Source organism: Lepidochelys kempii, chromosome 2, assembly GCF_965140285.1.
Source record: "Lepidochelys kempii isolate rLepKem1 chromosome 2, rLepKem1.hap1, whole genome shotgun sequence".
NCBI lineage: Eukaryota > Metazoa > Chordata > Testudines > Cheloniidae > Lepidochelys > Lepidochelys kempii.
Window position 1 is genome coordinate 41,762,657 of NC_136381.1, and position 20,995 is coordinate 41,783,651.

Here is a 20,995-nt window from a genome sequence, read left to right on the forward strand (position 1 = left end):
TCACAGTTTTTGTTTGTGACTGGACAGTTAAACAACAATAATGGGAGTTTGTCTATACAGTGTATAATAGGATCTGTGAGGTGTATAGGGATAGTTGATACAGGTTCAATCATAAAAGAGTTATTAGACCAGACATGATGAAAAGATAAGGGAATAGGGGATCCAGAACTGAACTAATTGGTCTCACATGGAGATAATGACTGGCACAACAGCACCCATCTAAAAATTGGGTTTGACAATTGGACCTTAAATTTAAGCAAGAAGTCTGGGTGGCTGAAATAGTGGATGAGCTAGTAATTGGCTTAGATTCCATTATGGCTGATAACTGTAATCCATGCCAGGAAAAGGGTCTTACAGATTCTGTCTGTGGAAATTCCCTTTAAAGATATGGCCCAGGTGGGACAATGGTTTGTAGATAACTGGTTTGCAGTGAAAGGATTGTCCTGCTCCGGGGGCATAACCCATTACAACAGCTACATGCTGTGGTAGCTTTCCAGAAAGGGAAAGATGGGGAGTGGCTGAAAACTGTTCTGAGAGCCAGAGTTTCAGGGGAATCTTAGCTGCTAAAGCTCTTGTGGATACGAAACAAGAATTAATCCCTGTTTGTTTGATTAATGTTTCTGACAAGCAGCAAATAGTAAAAAAAAAAAAAAAAAAAGGACTGCAGTCTCAAAATGTGAACCAATGGATCTGTTAAATCCTACCATAGAAGAAAACTGCAAGGGGAAAGGTGAGCTCCCAGAGTTTCTACTGTACTTGTTCCTGAGCAGTGCTGTACACTTAAATGGGGAACAGCAGAACAGTCTAAGAGTTTGTGGTTAAGAATCAGGAGTTGTTCTCTTGAGCCAATAAAGATATAGGTTGTACTGCACTGATTCAGCACAAGACTGATACTGTGGGAAACCAACCTATTGAACAGCCACCTCACCAGTTGCAAATAACAAAAAAGGGAAGAGATACTCTAGGCCATTGAGGAAATTTATCATGAAGGCATAACTGAGCCTTCAACCAGCTCCTGGACCTCACCCATAGTGCTGGGTAAGAAAAAGGATGGCAGCACCCAATTCTGTGTGGACTATAAAAAATTAAATGAAATCACTTCAAAGGTTTCTTATCCATTACCACAAATAGATGATACCCGGGATGCAGGAGCAGTGTCAGTCTGGTTTTTCACAATGGATGTTAAAAGCGGGTATTGGCAAGCAGAGGTAGATCCAAACAACAGGGGGAAAAACTGCTTTCACAGCAGGACAAGGCTTATGGCTTAAAGCGATGGCTTTTGGCTTGTGCAACGCATAAGCCACATTTGAGAGGCTAACAGAGATGGTATTACGTTGCATGCCCTTCTCAGCCCGTTTGTTATACCCAGATGGTATCCTGGTACATGCTAAAACCTTTGAACAAGAACTAAAATATTTACAAATGGCCTGTGATAAGCTGAAGATGGACAATTTGAAACTGAACTCAAAGAAATGTAAGGTGTTCCAAAAAAAGTTAATCTACCCCAGACACACAATTAGTGAGGAGGGAATGTCCACTGACAAAAATAAAACTGAGGATGTAAAAAGCCAGACAACTTCCCAGACACTCACAGATGTGCAGAGTTTTATAGGCCTCTGCTCCTGTTACAAAAAGTCCATTTGTGGGTTTGCCAATATTGCAAAATACTGCATAGGTTGTGTGAGAAAGGGAAACCATTTCAGTGGTCAGCAGAGCAAAGATGTAGCATTTTGAGAGTTAAAAAAGGCTCTACTGACCGCTCCTGTTTTGGCCTATCTGTGTTTCAAACCCTTTTCATATTTGATACAGATGCTAGTAACTAAAGTCTGGGGGCAGTATTGGCACAAGACAACAAGGGGCTTGAGAGGGTGGGAGCTTACTATAGCAAAAATCTAAGTTCTCCTGAGAGAAATTACTGCACCACCAGAAAGGAACTCCTAACAGTGGTTGCATCTATAGAAAATTTTCATCATTGCTTGTATGGGACGAAGTTTCTGGGCAGGACAGGACAGGCTTCCTTGCAATGGCTCATTAGATTCAGGAATCCTGAGGGACAGCCTTTACTGTTGGTTGGAAAAATGTCAGGGTTAGGATTTCACAATCAGACAGTGGTTAGGTCATAAGCATGGTAATGCTGATGCCTTGTCCAAACAGCCTTGTTGGGAGGCTAATTGCAAACACTGTCCCAAGCCGGAGAGCAAGGAATTAGTTGCTCAAGGTAATGGATGTGGCTCTCTTTCTTGATTTTTCAGAAGTACCTATGTTCTTAATTCATCCCTGGAACAATGGGGATGGAGCTGCAGGAATGGACCCCAGAGCAGTTAAAACTTCCCCAAAGAAAGAATCCTCATACGGTGGTACAGTGTGAGTGGAAAATCAACTGGCAAATGCAGCCAGCCTAGAATGCAGTGTCCCCTAACACCACCACAATAAAAGGTTTCTGGTCACACTGGGAAAACTTGGAATTTAAAGTTGAAATATTGTACAGAAGATGGGAGAAACCAGTGGGTGATGGATACAGGCACCCAGTGGGTTGTCAGATACATTGAAAAAAGAAGTTCTGAGGTTATATCATGAGATCAAAACTGATGAACATTTTGAGATTGCAAAAACCTTAGCCAAGCTAAGGGAGAATTTCTACTGGGTAAAGTTCAGGGAGAATGTAGAAAGCTGGTGCAGGAAATGTGATGCTCACATTGCAAAGAAAGGCACTGGGAGTACCCCTTTGCAGCAGTATCTTGTGGGGACACCAATGGACTGCATTGCCATTCATGTTCTTGGGCCCTTGCCTGAGACAGAGACAGCCAGTCATCATTTGCTGGTAGCTATGGACTATTCACAAAATGGCCTGAGACTTACTTAATAGGAAATTAAGAGGCTGTGACAGTAGCAGTAGTTCTAGTGAATTAATTCTTCACCAGATTTAGGGTCCAGGGGGAGGTACTCACTTTGAATCCAAAGTGTTTCAACAGGTTTGAGGGATTCGGGGAGCCACAAAACTCCACCATGCCTTTATATTCTGCATGTCTGGGGTGGTGCAAAAGGTTCAGTAGGACTTTGGGGTTTAGCTGGTAACCTTTGTAGAACAGCACCAAAGGGACTGGAACCAGTATATCCCATTCTTTCCGATGGCTTATAGAACATCAATGAGATTACAGTGTGCCCCAGAACTCTTCATGTTTGGGCAGGAGCCAAGGAACCCAGCAAACCTTTTGTACGGAGTTTCTGAAGAGGAACAAAAGGAATTGAACCATTTGGACTACACAGAAACCCTACAATACAAAACTGAAAAACTTCACACCTTTGCTACGGAAAATTTTTGGATAGCCTCTGATAAAATGAAGAGACTCTATGATGTAAGGTCATATGGGGAAACTTTTAAAAGAGGGAACCTTATTTGGTGAAAGAAGGGTAGGAGCCCTAAGAAGGGTAGGAGCCTTGGGAGGGACCCTATACAGTAGTGACGCAAATAAAGAAAGGATGCAGTTGGGTCCCAGGACTAAACCCAAAGTTATCCATAAAGGCCATTTAAGGCGATATCAGGGGGACAGGATTTCAGCATGGCTGCTCCCTGAATCTGACAACTGAGGATGCTGAGGCTGGGAAAGTTGTGACTGTAATGAGTCTCCCCATTCTGACAGAAAAGAGCAGGAATTGTTCTTGGAACTGTTACAGCCACCAAGTTCCACAGAAACAACAGACATACCTCAGGAGCACAATTAAAAGAAGTTCAGGGAGAGAAAAGCTCCAAAGCCAGGTTTGGGCGGGAATCCAATCCTTTTCTGTTTGTGATGTGAAACTTTCTTGACAGAAAGACCCTGAACATATGTAATAGGTAAGTGTGTATCATTAGTAATTTGTTAAATTATTTCTTTTCTTTCTGTTTGGGATGGGTTATTGCGGGTCACCATTTTAGGCCTCATCGAGATGATGGGCAAAGCTCAGGTGGGGAGTATTGTTATGAGATGGGTGAAACTTTGTTATAGGTTAAGTTAAAACCTCATTCAAACAGATATGCGAATGGGTCCCCCATTTAAGACAGTTGTAACAGACAGTTAAGGGGCTACATCTAAAACAAAGCCTAATAAAGTCCACCCAGGAGCTACCACCAGGTGAGTGGAGAGTTCGATAGGATATCGTGGCCAGGTGGAAGGGAGAGAACACTGAAGGTACGTCTAAACTTAAAATGCTACTTCAGTATAGACACTCACTACGGCAACGGGAGGGGTTCTCCTGTTGTTGTAGTTTATCGCCTCTCAAGGAGGTGGACTGCTAGGTCAACAGAATTCTTCCATCAACCTAGCGCTGTCTACATGGGGGATTAGGTCAGCATGGCTATGTCTCTCAGGGGTGTGTATTTTTCACATCCCTGAGAGACTTTGCTATGCCGATATAAGCTTTCCTGAGTAGACCAGCCCACAAAAAACTGAAAAAAAATGACAGAGTGAGGAACAGACTGAAGGAGCAACTGAAATCATAATGACTGTCTCCGGAAGAAACCTGGGGAGAGGTTTTTGGGCCAGGGTGCAGGCTGAAAAGAGTGCTCTCGGTGCTGTAAGCAAAAGAAGCTGTTTCCTGCTATTTAATTCCTGCATTCAGAGACACAGGACTTTGTACTTCTTGGTCAATAAATAAAACTCTATCAAAGAAAATACCAGACTCCATTAATTTCTGCTTCCAACGAGATCATCAATGGAATCCGGAAATTTTACTAGCACTTGGGTCAAAAAAGGAGCAACAATAACATCATAAACGCTCTGCCAGGAATTTTTATTGCAAGACATGGATTCTGAAAAAACCTGCTGTCATGGTAGAACAAAAACTTTAAACACATTTTTCTTCATCAATTTCTTGGCTTTGCATTGCAGGTTTAAGCATTGTTGAGATTAACTACTACCAAATAAGGGATCACAAAACACAGATAAAAATCAGGAGTTAGTTATATGATTACAGGGTTAGCTTCCTACAAAATGTTTATATTTTGAAAATTGTTGGCTCCAGGACAGTTTTATGAAGTTATCATTCATGTCATGCAATCCTTTGAAGAGACAACTGTGCACAGCTAATATGGAAATAATATTATGTGATATTTTCAGCCTAATTACCAGTCCTAAAAAGGAGTTTTATAATTTTACTTAGCATAATCAAAAATAGCTAGTGATGGCATTTAAAATGTCCTTGATCCCATACAGTAAACAATAATTGGCAGAAAGCATTTTAGATCATACTCACCATTAAAATGTTATATATCTGTGCTTCCAAAGAGAGTTCTCTCTTTACTAGTTTATTCATTACATTTTAGTGGACTATGCAACATGCAGTGAAACAGAAATGTAAAGGGTAAATTAAATGGATTAATATTGACAAAGTGTATGGATTGCTCACCCCATTTGAGGGCAGGCAGTTAGCTGTTTTTTGAAAGCCACAGCAGATATCCTCATGAAATATTCGCTTCATAACAGCTTTGTGACATGGTATGGTACATCAAGTAAAGTACCTGCAGAGCTTATCATACCCATTAACTTTTGACCTTCAAATGAGAAGTCCCTACCATTTTTCCCTTTTGCAATCCAAATGAATGTCTGAGTCAGAGAGTTACATTAACAAACCAATGGAAGAGAAGCACAAGAGGATGGAACTTCCTTTTTTTCTAAAAGGACTATATTAAAACACAGAGTATTTCACAACATCTTGCACATAAAGTTGTGCCTATGTATCTGCAGGCAGAACTGGACCCTATATGGTTAGACGAAGAGTCTGACATTTTGAAAATCTAGTATTCTCAGTCAAAAAAGCAAATACTATAACATGGATCATTTTATTACATAATTTACCTTGTGTAACTGGTAGTACTGCTCAGCACCCACCCCTCCTGGTTCTTCTGCAGTCCATAGCACCAACCGCAGAGTTCTCTTGGGGCGGAGCCCTAGGACATACAAAATTAAATATGGCTTTTAGTCCCAAACGTTCTATTTGTCTAAACAATTCATGTGTTGGCCTCCATTTCCCCAGGGCAGCTGCATATGAATTTCCATCAAACAGCCACCTTTGCTCTATGACCGCAACAAAAAGCGAGCATTAATACTTTTACTGCTGCAGAGTAGAAGATGTATAGCTGGGGCCACTATTAGTGTGGTAGCAGGGGAAGCTGCTGTGTGTTACAGCCATCTGTACAGGCCTGAACAACAGAGGCTCCATGGTCACTTCCTTACCTAGGTCTCTTACATAGCAATATGTACTACTTCCCCTGCCATGCCTGAAATCAATCAACTAATCATACCGCTTTCAGCGGACTTGCTGGTAAGGATCCTCATTACCGTCACCTTAATTGAAGATATGCTATCAGATTTGTATGAGAAACTCTAACGGTTTTAAGTACTAAAGGACAGTAGGATATAATTTTGCTATTCATTACACATTACTAAGAATGAAATAGCAGAGAGAGCTGTACTTTAGACCCTGACATACAACCAGCTGCTGAGCATATGCAAAGCTTTTTAAAGCAAGGCAAGTGCAGGACAATTCTGTGAGAGCAATGAGAAAGGAGAAGGAGAAGGAGAAAAGTAGACTCCTCTTTTGCAGGGTATTGCTGTAAGAGATCCAGGCAGATATAAATTCTGGTCTTTGATTTATGGTTAATTAATTCAGTTAATTAAATCTGGTAAATCAGTTCATGAATGATTATATTTATTCTGTGCATCAACATTTAACACTTAAAAAAAAATGCTTAGAGCTCCCCTACAGTATAATTTTTAAGAATGGTCAAGAAAAGGCATAGGGGGAAGCCAGTTGTGAAAAAGTTATTGGAACATAGTCATGCACATCTCTTTCACTAATTATAACCACCACCATCCATTTTTCCCCACCTGAAAGAAATCAGGAATACAAACAGATTTGACCCCCCCCCATTAAAGTTCACTTTCAACATAAATGAAGAGAAGCAAAAGGTTTGCTATTAGAAATAACACATTAGGGACCCTAATAATTGAAGACAGACAACAGAAACAAAATATGAAAAACTTACACTTTCCATTATTCTGTAATTCAGGAAGTACAAACAATAGAATCCAGTAATTAAAACTACATTTTCTAAATGCAAGTCACCTGACTCTAAATGCAAAAGAACCCTCATTTTTTAAAAACAGCCCCCCCCAAAGTAATTACAACACATGATTAGTCTCCTTCCTATTTCAAATCAGCCAGATGGCCAATGATGTCATATTATGACAATAATATAGATATCACATTGAAGTTAGCAAGACTATGACCACAAAATAACCAAATGTGGCAGCAACTTGGTTAATAAAAAAGGCCACTCTAAGTCATAAATCATTATCTGGCCCCAAAACCACATCAGAAGAGTGTGTGTCATGTTCCAAAGGGTGCTGAAGGTTAAGACTTAAGTGACAATTAGATACGATATTTGAAAGGTTGTTTTTACTTAACTATCACATCACAAAATACTACACACGGAGGGCCAAGTCTTCGTCCACTGCATAAAGTGTATGTAAAAGGGCTTTGTGCAAGGGTATCTCTTGATGGATGGCACCAGAATTTTCCCTCTCTCCCTAGGCCGTGGAGCACCAGCACAGCTGCTGCTATACCGCAGAGACTTGTAGTAGCCCCTGCTGCCACTAAAGTTGCACTACATGGGTGAAGGGTTTGGCCAGTAGCTTCATGTGGTCATGTTCAAACCTGCACCCCTCCAATGGCTCACCCCTCATACTGCTGTGGTATGAGCTACTGAGGTGTTCTGTTCCCTGGCATAAAAGGAGCATGAGACCCTAGTGTGTGGCCCCTTCTTAGGCCTGTCATTCCACCTCTCCAGTGCAGTGGAAGAATAGTAGCTACACTGAATCTGGGTCCTTTCACGCCTGGAAGTGGGGAGAAAGGATCTAGCACTGAAGGCCTAAGAGGTTGCTGGGAGACAAAGATTTGGTTGTGTGTTCTACTGAATTGTAAAGTACATGTTAAAAATATAAGCTATTCAGGTTTGGGTTTTTTAAAATACAGATGAGGTAATTTAAATTCCCTCATTATCAGACTGTAAAAAGTCAGACTGTAAAAAGATAACAAATATTTCTCTACCTGATATTCAAAAATAACTCTTGTGACCACAGACTATCAAACAAATCCAATATTCACAAGTTAGCAGAATTGCAAAGAAAACTGCTCTGTGCCTGCTGTTATTAAAAAGGAAATTATTTGTTTAAGGCACATTCTTGTTAATCAAGTTTACTATGGCTTAAATAAGGGTTTTGTTTTAAAACACTGCTTCCTAGTAAGGTATAATCCACCAGAACAGCAAGAGATTTTTTTTGTTGATTAAGGCACAATATCATCTAGTAAAAGTATTGGTAAAATGTAATTTAGCCTAGAAAACCATGGTCTGTGATGATTAGAGTACACTATATGGAGAACTGTATGGCAAACTTCAAGCCAATCACTGCTTTAGTGCACAGAACAAAAGCATAAATAAAATAATGTGTCTCTGCTTTTCCACCTAGATAAATGATAGAATATACACTTTAAATAATGACAGTAGAAAAATAAGATTTTTTTATTTAGATGTTATATAAACATAAAATAGGTCACTATTGCAATCTGTAGCTGGTTATAACATTATTTTCTTGATTTATTAATGCAATGATCCTATTGTGTCCTTACTGATGCCATGTATACCTAATACCGGTATGCAATTCAAATGAAAGTGGAGGAACCTGACATTTGTTCAAACCATACAAAGTCAATATTCCTCATTCTGAGAGATGTAACGCATCCAAATAAGACTGTCTAGCACTGGAAGAATGTGGGTGGATAAGACGAAGATGATATCCAAAAGGGGATGGAAGGCACCCAAAATAATAAATAATCTCTGCTTAATCATGCATTATTAAGAACACATCCAAGGTAACCACAGAACCCTCCTCTAGGAACAGATTCATTCAAAAGTCAGCCAGGTTCCAATACAGCAGAAAATTAACTGCACTGTGTGGAATCTCACCTTTAACTAGGAAAAGTGTTCATTCACTCACATTTTAAACAAGTCCCTTGACTTTATTCAAACACATAGGGCCTGATTCTGATCACATGTTTCAATGGAGTTGTTCCTGATTTACCCCAATGAGAGTAAGAGAATAGCCCCATACTGTACAAATGCTTGTCACACAACCTGGTTACCACACTATCTTGGTAAAATGTCACAAAAATGCATTTTATCTGGGGTGACCAGATGTCCTGATTTTATAGGACAGTCCTGGTATTTGGGGCTTTTTCTTATATAGGTGCCTATTGCCCCCCTTGTCCCGATTTTTCATACTTGCTATCTGGACACCCTATTTTACCCCTAGTTTCTATACCCACATTGCCCACTCTGGGCAGGAGAAATAATAGAGGGGCCAGGCCCTCAGGATAAATTTTAAAAGCCATTTCAATCTACCTCATTTTTAGGGTGACTAGAGCTAAGTTCCCTCCAAGCTGCACAGCTGTGCAGCAGGCTATCAAGGGCCACGCAGGCGGGGAGAGGTGTCTCTCTCCGGCACTGGAGCTGCCCCGGTGGGGAGAGGTGCTCTCCTTTGGCCCTGGGCTGCTGAGATGAGAGAGTGCTTGGGGGAGTCCTCTCTCTTCACTGCAGCGCTGGGGCAGCCTCCATCCCAAACCCCTCATCCCTGGCCCCACCCCAGAGCCCACACCCTGCGCCAGACCCCACATCCCCCAATCCTCTGCCCTAGCCCTGAGCCCCCTTCCGCATCCCAAACCCCTCATCCTCAGCCCCGCTCCAGAGCCCACACCCCCACACACCCCAACCATCTGTCCCAGCCCTGAGCCCTCTCCCACACTCTGAACCACTCGACCCCACCCCCACCCCACATCACCTCCATATTGGTGCACATGGTGCAAATTCATTCCACATATGGATGTAAAAAAATTAGAGGAAACATTGGACTGGAGGTAGAGGTGTGTGTGAGTTTCATGCCACCACTTCTGTCCTATTACATCCTAGATGCCAATGCAGTTAGTCGGCATTCCTCAGCATCCTTTCATTGGACAGTACTTTACTGTAATCACCCCCAAACACTGCAGTATCACTAATGTAAGATGCAATCCTTATTGATGTCATGTTCTCTTATCTCACTTAAGCAATCCTAAAGCATGCACCAACTTCAGTGGGAACAAGATCAGACCTAATATCAAATAACCAAACCAAATGAGTACATGAGAACCATTAAAAACCTGCCCTGTAATCACATTGAAAGTGTTTGCTGGATATTCACAAAAGTTAGTTTTATAAGATTATCTTTGATCTGAGTGGCCTCCCACACTGCAACCAAATGCATTAATAGCAGTGTTTATGCCATAATTAATTGAAAAGTTGATTGCTAGAAATATTGAGACATGTATATATGCACCATTTGTTAATCTTGAGTTGCACCTGGATGCATTATATATCTTGATGTGCTTATTGTTACCCCATATATGTTATTACAACCCTGGATTAGTTCCCCAGGTGAAAATGCACCATGCTGCTGTACTGGACCGAAATCACGGATCCCATGTGCTCCTAGTTTGGTGGAGCTGAGCAGAGTTTAGGTGCTGGGCCTCTAGGTACAGACACCCTTCTTGGGAGTCCAATTGCCTAGACCTTGAAACTACTGCTTTTGCTCCAAGCCTCCCCAGTAGCTGCTACACTTTCACAGAGTTCTAGTCAAGCTGCGGACCCTGTGGTTTACAGTTTCCCTCTTCAGAGGCTACATGACAGTAAAAGCAAGTAATACAACGACTCTGCAGAGGAATGTTTAAACGCACATATACTTAGACAGCAAACGAGCCATACAGGTCTATGGAAAAACAACAAAACCTGCACACAAATCCCTGCCTCAGTTTCCTCAGTTTCTCCAACAGCCATGTGGGATTTAGTTAGTCTCTCTTCCGGGGGTTCAGGATTTATCTTCTCCTCCTTCTCAGCCATGTCTGCTTCTGATCTTAGTCTTCTCCCCTTTCAAAATGGCCAGCGAGAGCACCTCCCTTTTATAAATTTCCAATCCTCCCCGCCCCCTCCCCCGGCCTCTGCCCTTGTCAGATGAATCTCCTCAGTGACTTCAAGTCCCTCATCAAGCAATTGCTTGGCTGGTTACAAGCTCGCTTAGGGTATGTCTACACTGGCAAGTTTCTGCGCAACAAGTTATACCTCTTTCATTAAAGCGCTGGAATTAAAGTGCTGTTGCGTGCCCACACTGTGCTCCTTATGACCCTGGAGCGCATCCACATTAGCAGCTCTTGCAACGACAAAGAGAGCAGTGCATTGTGGTAGCTATCCCACTGTGCAACTGGCCGCAGGGTGCTTTGGGAAGGGTTTGCAATGCCTCATGGGGAAGGCACAGCATCACATGATGCAGGTTTCCCAATCCCATAGTTCCATGGGCATCCTACTACATTGCCAGCTGCTTTTCAACTGAAGTGTGCGGGGGAGAGTGTGTGACAGGGAGTGTGTGTGTGTGTGTGTGTGTGTGTGGAGGGGGGGAAGAGAGACAGTGTATTTCGGGGGACAGAGAGTGTGTCAGCATGCTGTCTTCTAAGGTCAGACAGTGGCAAGAAGCAACACACACACACACCTGCCTCAGGGTTCAACAGCACGAGCATTCCACATTAATGGTTTGCTTTGTGTCCAGGAGCACAATATGCAATGGCTGTCAGAAACAGAGCTTTGAAAGGGGAGAGGTGCCTGTCTCCCGGGAAGCCGAGTTCAAAACAATGAGCAGAGCAGCCACTTGAGGGATTATGGGACACTTCCGGAGGCCAATTGATTGCTTTCTGGGCTGTAACGTGTTTACACTGCCAATACAGCGCTGGAGCCTCTGTGCTTTGAGGCTTACGACTATCGTCGAGGTGGTTTTTTTGCAACGCTGCAACTGGGGAGTTTCTGCGCAAAAGTGGCTTGGCAGTGTGTACATGTCAGGAGTTACACTGCAGAAAGCTGCTTTACTGCACAGTAACTTGCCCGTGTAGACAGGCCTTAGTTGAATGGTTGCATGGGAGGCTGCTAGCTTGCCACTTATATGAGTTAATTCCATTGGTGGGGAGAGCACACTGATATTTCTCCCTCTCTTGCACAGCAAGCATAAGGGCCAGGCAGAATTACAGGCGGAAGTCAGCTGCACCTAATAAAAAAAGCATAGCAGCAGATGTACAGATTGTGCCTGGGAACTCTGGAAGCTGGGATGCCTCCCAGGGCTCCTTCTGGGGTATTGCAGCTCCACTACCGCCACAGGGCTCCGCCTAAATGGAACACTTGAGTCCCCACTGAATACCAAACTGGTACAAATTACACTACATGACTACTTACTCCACTGTTTAAGCTACTGCTGTATTTGTTACAGAAATTTCCATGGAGCCGCACTTGCTTACACCAGCTTCAAGTTTGGCCCACTGTTAAATTTAGCATTTTTTTCCATTAGTAGCCTACTGTCTGGGTCTGCTTTTATAAAGTACATTTACGTATCTGAAACAAGATACAAAATGTACAGCATGTTCCATTGTTGTTACTCATTAAATCCTTACTGCATCCTCTATGTTGTTCAGGTTTGTAGGGTGATCTGGTTTCATTAGAATAAAGAGATTCACTGGATGACACTAGCATTTAAAGGCCTGGCAGGAAACTTGAGACATCTTTGAAAAATGCCTGATGCCAATAAAAGAGGAAGATCTAAATTCTCTGTGTAGAAAACACAAAAAGAAATGTACGACTACATGCTTGGTTAACAGAAGCCTCAGAATTAGGTGCCAAATGCATTCGTAAGATTTGTGTATGTTCAGGCACCAGCATGGTTTCCCTAAGTAAAATTAAATGGTACACTAAATATGATTTCCTATGAGGGTTCTCATTGTGATATTAATGAGTTGTTTTCATAGTAGTTTTCTCCTGATTCTACTCATTTACAAAGGTGTAAGTTAGGAAAAACTCCACTCATCACTAGTTTGAATTAGTTAAGCAAGATAATAATCTTACATAGCAAAAAGTCTGTGTCTCTAACACCAGCATACTATTTGCGTCTGTGTCCCATCATCACTCTACTGTTCCCCAGAGTTGACACCTATGTTCTCCTTGTCCAATGGTTTGTATCTAGTAGTTTGAGGGCCCATTTATTTTCTCCCAAACACATAGTGCTGAGGATTCAACACTATTAATTAATATGCTGTACATCGTGCCATTCCTCTAATTCAAACAGCCTAATACCAACAATTAAAATTAAGTGCCTGATGCACATCCGATGGAAGTTCCTATTTATATTTGTCAAATGATAGTGGCCCATTTTAAAAAGGAATCCTTTGATCCTGGGTATGTGTTTAGAATCTGAAGTTGAACACAACCTCTTGCTTACAACCAGTTAAGAATTCATTGCAGGTGCAGGAAGGCTAGGAAACTGTCCCTTTTATGAGAAAAATCTATTCACATTAGAATAAAAGAAAAGGAGTACTTGTGGCACCTTAGAGACTAACCAATTTATTTGAGCATAAGCTTTCATGAGCTACAGCTGCTGTAGCTCACGAAAGCTTATGCTCAAATAAATTGGTTAGTCTCTAAGGTGCCACAAGTACTCCTTTTCTTTTTGCGAATATAGACTAACACGGCTGTTACTCTGAAACCTCACATTAGAATAGCATTCACCTGATTGAATGACAACTTTAGGAGAACAGATAGACAATATTCAACTAAGTTATACAACATATACAATTCTTTTGCATGGCAAGCCCCTACCCTATAACAAAACAGAAGCTTTCCATTGACAGTCAATAGAACTAAGCACCCTAGGTGTTTTTGGAAATCCCACCTGTTCTGATTTTAAAAAGTCTCTTTGCATAATTGTGCAGAAAATTAGCAGGTGGGAGAAAGAAGGATTTTTTTTCTTCAAAATTAAGGGAGAAATTTAAAGGGTTATTTAAAACCATTAAAAAGAGAAAGAACTTGATGGAAAAACACATTTACATATTCCTATCCTTTAAAGCCCAACTTTGGATTACCAATATCCCAGTTAAGTTAAAAAATGGGAAAGGAATATACCTTTTTGGGTTGAAAAATGTAGCATGCGTGTGTTTTTTAAAGTAGATCATACAAGTTGCTTTGTTTGTTGCTGCTTTTGCTTTGTTTGTGTGGGTTATTTTATTATATTTTATTTTTGTTATGTTCAGGCCCAAAAGCAGGAGTAGACAGTGTTGGAGAAGATATTAGTGATAGGAATCTAGCAAAGATGCAGTGAATTCTGAAGATGGTTTGAGGGAAGAGACTGAGGATTCTTGGACCTCAGGAACAAGGGAGGCTGTTGCAGTCGTATGGGTTAACTTGAAAAGAAGCAGAGTCATGAGTGGGAAAACCCCACCAAAGGTGTAGTAGGCAGAATGTAGAGGAGAAAAAGAGGGAAAGGAGGAAGTGAAAACTGAGATATAAGCAGTGCTGATGAGAGCTCTGGAAGTGAGGACAAAGTTTAAATGTGATCTGGGAAGAGTCCAGTGAAGGGATTATAATGTGTGTGTTCGGTGAGAGAGAGGAAATTACACTGTCAGAGTGATGGGACAGGAAGATTATTTCAGCTGAGCATTCTGGATACACTTCAGAAAGGAGGCTGGAAAGGAGGAGGCAGAGCATGAGATAAGGAAAGTACATGGAGTACGGACAGAACAGGAGGGTTGGATTTTAGAAGTCATGTAGAGGAAGAAGGGAAACTGCATTTGGTTACAGTGTGAATGTGGGAAGAGAAGGACAAGGAGAAATGGAGAATACTCCAAAGACTGTGAGCTCAGTGGCAAGCAGCGAGAGAGAGGGGGAACCATGAATTTGTCATTTGTTATAGAGAACAAGGGGAACAGAGATAGGGGAGGGTTTAGGAAGGAATCATGGGAAGCTTACTTTTGGCATGCTTAGTTTTGGAAAGTGATGGGATATCCAGGAGGAAATGTTAGAAAGGCAGCTCCTTATGCAAGACTGGACAGGACAAAGGAGTAGATTTGTGAGTAATCTGTAATCATGGTCAGTGGTGGATTAGCCACTGGGGCCCGTGCCCAAGGGCCCCAGCCAATTGGAGTGCCCCTGCGCCCTGACCTGCTCTGTCTGCCCGGCATTTCCCAGCAGTAGCGCTAGGCGAGCAGAGCAGAGCAGAGCAAGCCCCTGCACCCCGACTCTCTCTCCTGGTGGCAGTGCTGGTGGGGGGAAAGACTGCAGGCGGAAGGGGTGGGGAGAAGCCCCCACTTGCTCTGGTCCAGGGCCCCACAAAACTGTAATCCACCCCGATCATGGTAGCTAAAGCCATGTGAATGAGATCACCTAGGGAGGGGGACTATTGGAAGAGAAATAGGGAATCAAGGACAGAGCCCTGAGATCTCACCTGAAGAGAAGGACACTGAATGAAAATGGTGGGAAGAACCAGAACAATGGAGCCACTGAAGCTAATGCTTATTTAAGGTGCTCTTTTTACAGTGACTACAGGGCCAGGTTAAGTGAGTGTTACAGAGCAATATACTGAGTAGCTGTGCCTTCCTATATCTGGGGTTTTAAACAGAGAACCAATTAGTGCAGTGCCTCAACAGCAATACAATTCACACCCTCAAATACTTCCTATTACTCTCTCTTCCTGACTAGTAGCCAGTGTACATTTAAAACAAACCCCCCAAAGTAAAATTATACACATAAAAGACCGAAGTGCTGTTTCAGCCACCTCCCTGCCCCTATGGAAGGTCCAGGTTCCTGAGCAAACCGCAACAAGCAGAGAGACATTCTCCACCTGTGATGTTCATTTTTTTCCGCTTGAGTTATCTAATTTGGGGACTCCCATCCTCTCTTCCAGCAGCAGATTATTAGAAATACAGGAAAGCATTGTAAAAGTCTTGTAGAGCAGAAAATACCATGTCCTCTCACTCTCGTTCCAACACTTTACGAAGAGTGGCTGGGATGTTAAAGTAGTCTCAGCTCTGCCTCTTGCCTCTGTTGTACTTTATGTTTTCGAAAAGTAGATTGGAAAAGCAGCTCAGTCCACACTGCCTTTATCTTCCCTCAGTCTTGATGACACAGACACCTGTCTAGTGCTAGGCTAGGCTAGGCTATACTGAAAATATATAAATAAAAAACACCAAACAATGAGAACAAGATGATGCAGTGACCTCATTCTGAATGGTTCTTTGCATTTCAGTAGCTCCATTGGGTTTTGCACTTCGAAAAGGCTGAATTTCCCTCTTGCACCAAGCTTTTAAGACTTTTTTTTTAAAATATAAATAAAGAGCCGTTCTTTCACTTGAAGCTAGTGAGTACATTTGAGTTTGCAGTGAAGAGGAAGCCATCAGAAGAAAGGACAATAAGCATATAGGGGTCTGTTTGCCTAAATTTACCAAAGCAGCAAAATACTTTATGGTAGGACCACAAATATAATCATTCCTTTAGTATATTGTATTAACATGGGAACTAAGTATTCTGTTATTTTCTAGATGTGCAGTTCAGCTTGAATGTTAAAATGAGAGCATGAAGTTACTTTCCACACTTAAAATAAGAGCAGCACAGGGAAAGATTTTTCCTATTTAGCAGATTCAAAAGTTACTTTCTCCTTATATAAAAAGCAGTCACATACCAAAAGATGCAACTTTTGGAGGGAGAGTCTGTCAGAACAAGGAGGTAATATCAGGGATGCAGATATTTTAATTAAAAAGTAACTATTGTAAAAGGTTTCAGAGTAGCAGCCGTGTTAGTCTGTATCCGCAAAAAGAAAAGGAAGACTTGTGGCACCTTAGAGACTAACAAATTTATTTGAGCATAAGCTTTTGTGAGCTACAGCTCACTTCATTGGATGCATTCAGTGGAAAATACAGTGGGGAGATTTATATACACAGAGAACATGAAACAATAGGTGTTACCATACACACTGTAAAGAGAGTGATCAGGTAAGGTGAGCTATTACCAGCAGGAGAGCGGGGATGGAGGAGGGTGGGTGGAGCAGAGCAAGCAATCTAAAATTATGTTAGATGAAATAGAATATTGCACCAACAGAAAAGGAATTACTTCAGTAAGAAGCATTTTAAATAGATAGCTTCAGTCCTCATGTATTAAGTCAGCGAATATGAAATAAGAGAATAAGAATAAGAGAAATGTGAATTGACACACGGGCTACAGCAAATGGAACAGAAATCTATTCTATGTAATACTTCCTGACTTATAGTTTTCCAGACACATTAGCCAAGGCCATAATTCAGGAAACAATTTCAATTACAATTTTAAAAAGTCTTAAAGGGACACTGTCAACTCCCATTCTTGTGAGTTCCAAAAATTTTAATATAGGTAGGACCTTGCAGTTTATGCCCATGATGTTTTTAAAACATTCTTTTCAAGTGTAGTTTTCTCTGGGTTTGTCCACACTAGGAAACAGGAGTTTAGTTTTACCAGTGCTGACCACGGTTGTCCTTGTTAACATTTACAGCTAATCCAATTGCTGAAACGGTGCTATTTCTCATTGTACACATGGTCTCTCACATGTGTATATATATTGCACCTGTCTGTGTAGTTTGTGTGGGTCACACAGCCAGTGAGCGCACGCAAGCTTTATACGCAGGGATCCTAGTTTTCCATAATAAACCCCCCATAATTCTCTGATTAAACCCCCCCCATAAAAATCCATGTTTTCCACGATTAAAATGAAACGCTGAACTTTAGTTCCCTAGCCATAGTATATATAGGTATCAGTTGAACACATTTTATTGATATATTTACAATTTTTAAGCAAGTTCAAAGCTTACCAGTGCCATCAATCATTATAATAAAATAAAATTAATAGAACTGCCATTTGTATTTGTCTACCTTCAAATGTCATTTACAGCCTTGCTGCATACAGTACATAACAGAACATTACCATCAATGTGAAATTTAGTCCTTGCCAAACTCAGTGACACTGTCTTTAAGGGTGATTTTTAACATTTTTAGAATCTTTTCATAACTTTAATTACTCATGTCTGGAGGCTGAAGTGAAATCTGAGCTGCATTAAAACACAACCCCCTATAGATTGTTCAGTAACCTCTATACACCAGAAGCAATTTATTGGAATATGTTTAGCTAGGTAAATTTAAAGTGCATTCAAAAATCAACTACAAGAGGAGGAGGAAGCACGCACTGAATAAGTGACACTGGTATTTTCAGTAAAATTTAGTTAATAGTTAATATATGTGTGACACTACACCCCATATTCATGCTAGTAATATTATGATATAATTATGCATAATTGTGATGCATTTTGTACAAGATGGGTCTTATAATGTGTCATTGGAAAAGTTATGATTCACTGAATATGATTATCCTATTTGCATGTGTCAAGGTTCCTTCCCCACTCTGAACTCTAGGGTACAGATGTGGGGACCTGCATGAAAACCCCCTAAGCTTATTTTTACCAGCTTAGGTGAAAACTTCCCCAAGGTACAGACTATTTTACCTTTTGCCTTTGTACTTTATCGCTGCCACCACCAAACGTCTAACAGATATATAACGGGTAAAGAGCCCGCTTGGAAACGTCTTTCCCCCCAAAATCCTCCCAAACCCTACACCCCCTTTCCTAGGGAAGGTTTGATAAAAATCCTCACCAATTTGCATAGTGAACACAGACCCAAACCCTTGGATCTTAAGAACAATGAAAAAGCAATCAGGTTCTTAAAAGAAGAATTTTAATAGAAGAAAAAGTAGAAGAATCACCTCTGTAAAATCGGGATGGGAAATACCTTAAGGGTAATTAGATTAAAAACATAGAGAATCCCTCTAGGAAAAACCTTAAGTTACAAAAAGACACAAAAACAGGAATCTACATTCCATTCAGCACAGCTTATTTTCTCAGCCATTTAAAGAAAACAGAATCTAACGCATATCTAGCTAGATTACTTACTAAGTTCTAAGACTTCATTCCTATTCTGTCCCCGGCAAAAGCATCACCCAGACAGAGTGAGCCTTTGTTTCTCCCCCCCTCCAGCTTTGAAAGTATCTTGTCTTCTCATTGGTCATTTTGGTCAGGTGCCAGCGAGGTTATCCTAGCTTCTTAATCCTTTACAGGTGAAAGGGTTTTTCCTCTGGCCAGGAGGGATTTTAAAGGGGTTTACCCTTCCCTTTATATTTATGTGAATTACTATTAGACAGAGGGGATTTGGGGATCCAAACCCATTCTCCTTCCATTGTATTGTAGTTTAAATAAATTGCCAAAATAATTGAAACCAGTGTGATTATATTGTGTTATTTTGACAAATAAAATATGCAGAATTTTATAATATTCTACGCATAATTTCTAATTTCTTGGTGAAGAATTCCCCCAGGAGTAAATATAACTACTACTGTGAGTTATTGTGGGAGCACAGGACAGCACATGGAGTAATATGGTTGTATTAAATTGTATGCAGTTCACTCTGAAATTAGTATTCACCTACAGCTATCTGCCATGGATCCTATTTAGTTTCCTTGTGTAAGCCCATGCTCATATGTAAGACAGTATGCAGTACACCCTTTAAAGTTGATATTTTCTTTCTTAATTGTGTATATCAGTGGTTCCCAAACTTGTTCCACCTGACCAGTAACTGCACAAAATAAAGAGATCTGGTTTCCATTCCTACCTCTGCTACACACTTCCTATATGACTTTGAGCAAGTCACTTAGCCTCTCTGTGTCTCAGCTCCCAATCTGTAAAATGGGGATAACAGCACTGCTCTGCTGCACAGGGTGCTGTGAGGAAATAAATACATTAAAGGTTGTGAGGCACTCAGATACTGTGGAGATAGGGGCCATAAAAATACTTGACAGATAAATTTTATTATTTCATGGGCTCTTGTTAAGAGGTGCAGAGATACCTGGTTTACTTAGCAAATACTTTCAGAAAGTATATACAGTTAAAAGCTGCTTCAAGGATATGACAAACAGCACTTAACCTCATACTTAGAGCTCACTCAACTATTTTGTTATGAAGCTAGCCTTTTTTTAAATTTAGGAAATTGTTTACAAACTGATATGATTTTCTTTCAATATTTGTGTGAGGCCAGTGGATTCACAACTACTTTACATTGGTCCTTTGGCCATTCTCTAAGTATCTTTTTTAATCTTACCCTCAGGAATTTGGTAACTCAACTGTTTCAGTTTTACCAGTCCTTCCACCTTCCCCTTCCCTCAGAAAAACCCAAAAAAACCAAAAAATAAAAAGACAAACTGGAGCTAACAAGCAAATCAGCCAAACACATATACACAATGAACAGCTGAAAATTTCTTTATAAATACAGAGCCTTCCCATAGCTAGCACATATAATTAGTGACAACAGCAGATGCAAGACCACAACTGTACCATGGCTAGGTTCTGTTAGATCAATGGAAAAGTTTACATAGTGTTATTATTCAAACAACTTTGTAATAGAGTCAATGAAAGTGCCTCATTTTAACAGAATCAACAGTGTACAACAGCTCCATTATATAAACAATCAATCAATAAATTATTCTAAAATGCATAACCCAAAATGCTCACCTCCCTTTAAAACAGTCTCACTTTGCCATTGATATTGGAAAGCTAGTTTTTATACTCATACATATGATAATTTACAAAAAACCAACAAAGCAATGCTGAGATGTAGCTTTCTATATCTAGAGAGAGAACCAAGACAGCACATTAGGAATCTACAGTAAGCAATAGAACTTATGCATGTGCAAACAGACAAGTCAAATTATGCAGTGCTTTTATATCCTCTCTGGACTAGACTGAGATCACAAACTCATTTCATTGGGATCCAAGCTGGATATGAAGGCAGGTCTTCATGGTTCAAAAGTAGTGTTTGAACTCACTGTTCTATAGCTAGCCCCAAAGTTAAACCATATTCTGTGTGTTTCATTCTAAACAAAGCTCAGCTTGGTTCAATAATTTATTTGTCACATAATTTATGCATATAGAATTTTGCTGTCATTTATTGTGGAATATTCTGTTCTGTGCATCTGAATTTGTAAATCTTGCATTA

The 20,995-nt window shown here is 40.8% G+C and overlaps 1 protein-coding gene across 5 annotated transcripts in view; it reads right to left on the bottom strand.

Moving 5' to 3' along the window:
• The window catches only part of CPQ (carboxypeptidase Q), a 263,180-nt gene that overhangs the window by 61,105 nt on the left and 181,080 nt on the right, over positions 1–20,995 (bottom strand). For all 5 annotated transcript variants that reach the window (XM_073330508.2, XM_073330507.2, XM_073330509.2 and 2 more), the window contains exon 6: positions 5,835–5,926. In XM_073330508.2, coding sequence (XP_073186609.1) covers positions 5,835–5,926 — 92 coding nt within the window. The remainder of the gene's footprint in view (positions 1–5,834; positions 5,927–20,995) is intronic.